The following is an 8,524-nucleotide window of genomic DNA, read 5'->3' as shown; positions in this document are numbered from 1 at the left end:
CACCGTCCGAATCGTCGAACATATCAAATCGGCTTTCAAATTCATCATCGTCTTCGTTTTCTTTGCCTATTTCATCTTCTCCGACTACGTCATGTTTTTCTCCTTCCACATTACTAGAGTAGTCATTCTCATTGTCCTCTTGTTCCTTCTCCAAACTGCAACCATCGTAACTCCCACTGTAATTTTCGTCTCTGGACTCAACTACTGAAGCTTCTACTTCTGAGCTAAAGCTGAAAAATGTTTTACCTTTTTCTCTGGCTCTGTTCTCCGTAATCTCCACACAGAGACGTAGTTTTTCGATTTTCTTTAGGCTTAGAAAACCTTGCAATTGTCAAGTATTGGACACTTAAACTGGTGGAGTGTCGTGCGCCATTGTTTTCAATGCTTTATTCGAGAACATGTAGCTAAGCTGAATATGATCCCTCAAATCATTCAATCCTTAATCATCGAGAACAGTCTTTGCGAAATCTTCTTGTGTTGTTTTCTCATCTAAATGAAGAACTCTACACCCTCTTCTGTCGACGTTGAATAAATATCTGTTTTTCTTAATCTAGTTACCGGAAACAATAACTACCGGATCCATAACCAACTGAGAAAGATGAAAACGATAGATAAATAACATGCAGAAGAACATGAACAGTCTCATAAACCAAGTTGTAAATTTCGTTCGTTAGTGATGACATGGCAAATCCGAGTTGATGACATGGCGGATATTTTTTTACAAAACTCAGCCAACAAATTAGCATTATCTCAGCCTTAAAGTAACAATAACTCAGCCGTCTCGCATTTAAATAACTCAGTCATGTCGTATTTAAATAACACTGCCAATTAACAATAACTCAGTCATTATGAACTTAAAACTCAGCCGTAATTGTAGAGAACCCAACCATAAACAAAAATCAGCCGTAATTAAAAGAACCCCCAACCATAAAGTAAAACATAACCCAGCTGTAATAATGTCTTAGCAAAGTACATTAAAAAAAGATAAAATTCTATGCAATACATCTTCACCACTCCCTTGTGTCCCTAATCACGCTCATCGGTTCAAACTCACGGAAGAAGAGCCCCACCTCTTTGATCCAGAAACAGCGGTTACATATTTTGTCACCCTTATTGTTTTCAATGAACCACAAGACCCAATCTCGCTCCAAAACAGGAACACATTGGCAACTATAGAACGAAGGAACAATGGTTGAAATGAACTCGTCCTTCTTTGCCCGAAACTCGTAACCGTGAAGAGAACCCCATGCCCATTTTAGAGATCGAACTAGTTTCCCGATCCTATCAACTGATTCCCTTGTAAAACGAGCAAAATACTCCTCATCACCCCAAAAAAAAATTCTAGTCATTGCGTATGTATACACAGCATGCTCATATCCTTCATCCGCTGCAAGCTTCATGAAAGCAAGTTCTTCTTCCTGAAGGTTAAATATGAAGAAAAACTGTACACCCTTCATATAAAATGTGCTTGAATTTATCACCGTGTAGCAAGTTTTCAACAACTCAGCAGGCATATTGAGTCTACAGGAAACAGATAATACATCGTAAAAATGGCATACACTACGCCGATCTGCTAACGTCTTGATCAACTTGCACGATGCTCTGAGGCCATAGAGATCTTGGAAGGAGTTACCGCCACACGTTCAACCACTAACGCCTGAATCTCTTCAGGCAATTCAAGAATCGGGAAATAATACATTAATATAACGTTAATATAACTAAGCAATGATCGTTGATATAAATCAGCCATGTTGGTTAATATAACATCGAGGCCTTCATAGAGATCGAGACGGTAATACTTTATTATTTAACTCATAATATAACTCAGCCATTAATATTAATGGGACGGCTGAGTGTGGAAAATACGTCAAAAGTGTGGAAAATACGGCTAAGAACTAATATCGAGGCCTTTTATTACTTTAGTACTTAAAAATTGATTTAAACGTTTAATGGGACGTTTCGTCTTTCTTGATTTGACCGTGTTGATAATAAATTATGGCACTTTAGAAGTGTGTAAAATACGGCTCAGAACTAATATCGAGGCATTTATAACATCGAGACGATAATACTTTATTATTTTCAAAGTTTGATAAGACTTTGCATTAACGATAACTCAGACATAAATTAACGATAACTCAGCCGTAAATTAACGATAACTCAGCTGTAAATTAAACGATAACTCCAACATAATTAAATGATAATTAAAAGACTACATTTTTATTTCTCCCAACAACAACTAATATATCTAACACTTCACCCTAAGACACTCGATAAGTGCTACGATCTCACTTATGTCGTCCTTCATATCAGCTAAGTCTGCTTTTATGTCGGCCAAATCTTGCTCCATCGTCGCCAGTTTGTTTGCCACAACTACAAACTCTTCATCATGTGCTTCATCAAGCCATTTGAAAACATGGTTTTCACCCGAAATTGCTCCACAACGATAAAACCTTCTTCCCGGATTTCTTGCGGTGTTTGACGTTAACACAACAGTAGCAGCTCCACAATCGCACCTCCTTGGGATTCCACACCCTAGATTCATCTAATTCTACTTCACAACACACAAAAATGATTGAAACTATACCAAGGCGACACACACAAAATGATCAAGTAAAAAAACAATATATGATCTCAGATTTGACGAAAGAGACTTACAGTTAATCCTCTCTTCTGAAGAACCCTAATTTTCAAATTTGGGGTTTTTTGGAATGAGCCTCGCGATTTTAACTTCTGTGAGCTAACATGTCGACCTTTTCTCTTTAAACGAAACGAAGCGTTTTGATGAAGAAGATAGATTGATAGATAAAGAAGATGAAGAAAACGATGAACACACACAAACATAGTTGTAAAGTAGTTCGTTAGCAGCGACATGGCAAATCCGAGTTGATGACATGGCGGATGACATGGAAAATCAGTTAATCAGCCGACAAACGAATATATAACTTAGCCTACGTAAATCAGCCATCGTGTACAATGTAAGTCAGCCGAACCGTGGATACAGTTCAGTAATTAATCTTTTGATCTGAAATCAGCCGTAATTAGGATAAAAACCATAAATCAGCTGTATCGTCACATAAACCAGTCGTAAAACGAATGCTATTTTAGTAATTAATCTTTCGCTAATAAGTCAGCCGAAAAGAAGCTGAGTTTAATGGTAATCCATCCTATTACGGCTGATTAAATATAAACTCAGCCGTAACAACATCCCATTAGTCAGCCGTAAACTAAATAACTCAGCCAGTCGATATTCTCAGACGTGGAAACATAACTCAGCTGTGTCTTAACTACAACTCAGCCGAATATTTCAGCAATCAAACCGCTGATATATAAGTCAGCCGTAACTTGTGTCTGTAAGTCAGCCGTTATCCCATAAATCAGCCACATTTCTGTAAACCGGGCGGCTAACTTATGTTCTTAAATCAACTGTTTCCTCTTAAGTCAGCCGCGTTTATTAATTCAGCCGACACGTAGCAATAAATCAGCCGTAACTACGTATGTAGTGATTTATGGCTGACTTAATGAAAACATGGAACTGAATTCCTACGTGGTGCCGGGTTTTTGCTTACGTGGTAGCGAAAAGTAATGGCATTCTTGTAAATACGTTTTTTTTTATAACGTAAAAAAAACACGCTTGGTATTTAAAAAATGCCAGTAATAAAAAAAATCAGTAATTATGGTTACAGTCAATTGTCCTAAAATATTGTATATTTGAGTAAACTTCACTAATTATTAAATCAATAACAGAGGATTCGTTTAATGATTAAAATGTTGGAATCATAGTACTTGACATGCAAGCTACTGACACGAGTAAAGCCCTTTTTACTTTTTCTTTCTTTTCTTGTTTCCTTCCTATAACGGTTTTATAAACCTTACCAACTTTTTAAGTAAGAATTTTTACTGCTTCGGGTTTCATTTCTTTATTTCTCCGTTTCAGTTTTTACTCCCTTTTACTTACTTGTGGTATGTATTTAGTGTAAGACAGATGTAGATATTTAAGACAATTTTCAAAAGAAAAACATAGGTATATTTTCTTGAGGTCACGCATGGAGAAAATAGAACTTTCAATTGCTTCTTATGCACCATACCTTTAATGATCAATAATGCCTCCCTTTTCTTTTTCTTACGATACACATCCATCTTATGTATTCAGTGTTTATAATGTTAGATGATATCTATGTTTATATAAATAGAGAATATATATCGAAAGAGAGATATATAAAGTGAGTGTGGGTAATGATTGGGAGGTTTACATGGAGCACAAAGGAGGATGACTCATAGACACTCCAAATTGTTTAGAGACTTTGCAGCATGACATTGAATCTTTCTCCTTTTATTCTCTCCTTTTTACTTATAATTCTTCATTTTCTGTACGGCTCTTCGCCTCTTCCTCTATTATCTTAGTTTTATTCTTTCTTTACATCTATCCACAAACAATAATATAAATAGATAGAGATATGCAACAATTACAATTTGATAGATATATATATAAAACATCAATAGTTACATGCATACTGACTAAAGTTTTTAGTTTTAATGACAATATATAGTTGAAAAAACATTGATCATTATAAGAGATGTAGATGTTTTAAGAAAATAAACACATGTTTGCTATACAACGTGATTAGGTTAACACTAATATTCCCCCACTGACAATTAGTTTCAACTGCAACAAAACCATATATAGTTTGAAGACATGTGTCTGGCTCATAAATGTCGAACAATTAAAGTGAATACAATGTGTACCCTTAAGTGAATATATAACCATATCAATTATGATAAAGATACTACAAGCTTTGGTTGAAATGTGACAGAAGCATGTTTCAAGTATATCATTGGTCTTTTATTCTTTTTGTGGGATGCACGCATATCACTTATCAGCGATTTTAGGACACAGTAACAATATGGAGATTGAACGGTTTTTAGCCACTTTTTCCATAAGCAAGAATTGAAAATTGTCTTTAAAATGATTAATTTTGGAAAAAAATATAAATAAATAATATGCAGAAAGAGTTGCAAGAATGGAATTGAAACAAAGGTGAGCAGAAGAAGAAGATAAAAGTAAACTCAAAATCATTGCCAAGTTTGTAACTCTCTTCGCTCTACTCCACTCATGTCTAGTTCATTATCTCTTCGCATATATGTGATATTAATCACATAGATTCACTGCGAGAGAAATCGAATAAGAAAAGGGAAAATGTGAACATAAATCATAGTAAACGGAATCCAAGATCTATGGTTCTATATTATCCATGATATGATGATAATGTCATATACCAACATCTCTGTGTGCTAAGTAAATTATAAGGGTATTTTAAAAAGTAATGCGTCTAAATATCACGCAAAATAAACCCTAAGAACTTTTATCAAACTTATAAAAAAAAAATCTGAATCGGTTGTACGAACTAGGTATGGTTATAAAAAGTTCCAATTTTTCGTTAAAACATTTTGTGGTTTCCCTAAAATTATAAGAACTGAGTTCCGATATTAAAAATCTGGTATTAGAGAACTTTTCTTATAGTTTTGTGTAAAATTTATCTACGAATACTGCATTACTGCATGTTAAACATAGACTATACAGTACAACGGAATCAAAGCTCTGTTGTTTTATGACTTTATCTTAGGGCAGATCTCTAAAATAACACATTTCTAAGTTTATATCACAAAAATAGCACTCAAAAACTAAAATGACCAAAATAGCATTTTATCTTTTGAAAAATTTAAATTTTTTTATTTTTCAAAATTTGAAATCTTATCCCCAAAACCTCACTTCTCAACTCTAAACCCTAAAACCTAAACTGTAAACCCTAAACTCTAAACTCTAAATCCTAAACCCCACCCCTTGAATGCTATTTTTGTGACTTTTGGCCATGAGTGCTAGTTTGAGAACAAAAACTTGATTTAGTGCTATTTTGGTCTTTTTCTCCTTTAATCTTATCCTTGAAAATAATATTACAATTATTTTTTGAATTATATATCTGTACAATTTTAAAAACCTATAATTATATGCCATTTGCTGTCAAAAATATATATCATTTAGTTTAAACAATTATTTTAGTTCCATTTTTTATATTTTGATTTCAGAACCAATATAACCTACATCGATATAACAATATTTTAAAATGTATAATTAAATAAGATTCTCATTAATGAGAATATTTACTGGACTGTCATTCTCTTATTAGACTAGTTTATTAACAAATTACAACTGCAAATTTTGTTTGCAGTCATCAAAACACCTACCGACCTCGAATGAAGAATGCGTAATCCTCCCACACTGGTTCAAAGATCCAAGTTAAAAGGATTTAATCTATTGATTTGTAAAACGATACACATTTATCAAGATAAAGCTAGTGCAAATGACACAACAACAAAAACTAAAGAAGAAGAAGTTGCATGATGAGGCAAAATCAAAAAAGACTTAGTCAAAGATCATGCTCGAGGCAGATCAGACAGTGGGTTCTCTGTCAATGTAAGAAAAAATCTGATTTATAGATTTTCCCACTTACATTCCGTATCATCATCATCATCATGACTTGTATTAAAGCTTTTTTTACACACATACAATGAAAGAAACAAAGGAATTTTTTTTTTTTTTGTAAAATCAGAAAACATGTCAAACAAGTAAAAGATCCATGCAATATTTTTAACTCTGTTAAAGCTGATATGAAGATGTTAGCGTCTCTACACAATCTTCTTGAAGATATGAACCAAACAAGACAAATAAACAAATTGTTGTATTTTTTTTTTTTTGAAGATACACTTTTATCTTTCAACTAAACCAGGTCTGAATAAAAAACTTAGACAAATACAACTTCGAATTTGGGACAAGGGTTACTCTGTATGTGAGTACTAAGACTTGAGTTTTTTTCGAATTTGAAGTTGTAAAGGGCTTGTCTTTGAGTCAGACCAAGCGGGTATATCGCGTGCACTCTAAGCACACCATCTCCCCTTAAGCTCACTGGCCTTTCCTTCTTCCATATCGGTTCATGTCTAAGAGACTTAAACTTTGTGAGAACCGCAGATTCCAGAGCTTCCAGAGTCAGATAACCATCCCTGTCCAAAACATGGCGAGAAGAGACAAGTATTAGTAACGTTCCAGGGTTTTTACTAAGAGCTGAACAAGTAAATTAATGCTGGCTTTACCTTAAAAAGATGGATTCCATATCAAACGTGCCTCGTTCTCTAACAAACAAATGATAAACTGTCTCTGAGCCTCTGGTGCATTTGCAGGGTCGTTTCTTGAACTCATGATTCTTCTCTTCTTGCTCACGGATCCTTGTAGCCACGAAAATGCAGAGACGGCAAGAGGAGTGTACAGCAGCCATATCAACAAGTGCCTTGAAAGAATCTGAAGGGCCTTCATGTTTCCATCTAAAAAAGAAAGAAAACAAAGCTTTGAAGCTTTTCAACATGTCTGAACATGTTTTTTAATAGTCTACATTTACCGCACCTTAGCATCTTATTATAGGCGTCAGGATTATCTGCAAGATACTTCATTCTCTTTGCAACTGGCTCTATATCAGTCATCTGTTTAATGTGAAGGATTGAATCAGGAGATGGTGCAAATTCTTGAATATTTGGAGCACCAACAACCACAGGGACAGATCCTATAAGCAGAAATTGATCATAAGTTGCTCTTTAGAAACAGATAACAGGACAGGCTCAACGCTCTCATATTGATGATCCACGTTATATAGTTCTGCCAATCATCCTTCATTGATTGAAATAACAATTAGCTCAGACATGCAAGTTGCTACCAGTGGCTAACCTAGTCTTGGGCATATTATTCAAGCCCGAAAACCGGGGCGGAACAGAACCGAGAAAACCGAAACTGGAATGAAATTTACAAAAACCCAAACGGTTCCTATTTCTCTAAGCTCAAAAAAAAAACAGAACTGAACCACAAATCGAAATATAATTAATATATTGTTATAAAAGTAATGAAAAAATTTATCTTTATTCATAACATATAGTCTCCTTATATAGGAGATTACACTGTCATAGATAAATGAAAAGATTACAAATCATAATATCTTGGTTATGAGTCATCCACAATCTGGTTCATAACACTCCCCTTTGGATGCCATAACCATTTAGAGCTTGTAATGTGCTTTAATGTTGTCTCATTAAAACCTTACCAGGAAAACCCAATTGGGACAAAACCATGGTGAAGGAAAAAGAGTACAACACACATTACTCCCCCTGATTTGGACATTACTGAAGGTCTCTTGGACCTCTCCAATTTTCTGCAATCTGTGGGTGATGAAAATCTTGGGCAGAATATGCTTCGTCCTCGAACATGATAGTTGGTTCTTCTTTACCATCGGCCATGCCACAATCTGATCGAAAATACACACACACGAAATCTTGGATGATGTTGTTGTGATATGCGTGTACCACCATGTGTAAAACATAACCTGTCTGAAAACAAATCAACAAAACCAAATAACCCCTCTTTGGGCTGGTTAGTATAAAATAAACCAAATAACCCCTCTTTGGGCTGGTTAGTATAAAATAAACCAAA

General features: G+C 34.7%; 2 protein-coding genes across 2 annotated transcripts in view; both read right to left on the bottom strand.

The window, feature by feature from the left end:
- Positions 1 to 2,245: 2,245 nt before the first annotated feature.
- Positions 2,246 to 2,542, bottom strand: LOC106345122 (uncharacterized protein At4g04775-like). The gene has a single exon (XM_013784379.1). The coding sequence runs from the start codon at positions 2,540 to 2,542 to the stop codon at positions 2,246 to 2,248; it is 297 nt and encodes a 98-aa protein (XP_013639833.1).
- A 4,096-nt stretch (positions 2,543 to 6,638) lies between these two features.
- Positions 6,639 to 8,524, bottom strand: part of LOC106343405 (glycoprotein 3-alpha-L-fucosyltransferase A) — a 7,320-nt gene continuing 5,434 nt past the window's right edge. Inside the window, exons 5-7 of the mRNA XM_013782603.1 lie at positions 7,451 to 7,607; positions 7,144 to 7,371; positions 6,639 to 7,053 (exon numbers count right to left, since the gene is read on the bottom strand). Coding sequence (XP_013638057.1) covers positions 6,798 to 7,053; positions 7,144 to 7,371; positions 7,451 to 7,607 — 641 coding nt within the window. The 3' untranslated portion in view covers positions 6,639 to 6,797. The remainder of the gene's footprint in view (positions 7,054 to 7,143; positions 7,372 to 7,450; positions 7,608 to 8,524) is intronic.

This window comes from Brassica oleracea, chromosome C5, assembly GCF_000695525.1.
Source record: "Brassica oleracea var. oleracea cultivar TO1000 chromosome C5, BOL, whole genome shotgun sequence".
Taxonomy (NCBI): domain Eukaryota; kingdom Viridiplantae; phylum Streptophyta; class Magnoliopsida; order Brassicales; family Brassicaceae; genus Brassica; species Brassica oleracea.
Note: the sequence above shows the minus strand (reverse complement) of the source record. Positions and strands in the feature narration are given on the sequence as shown.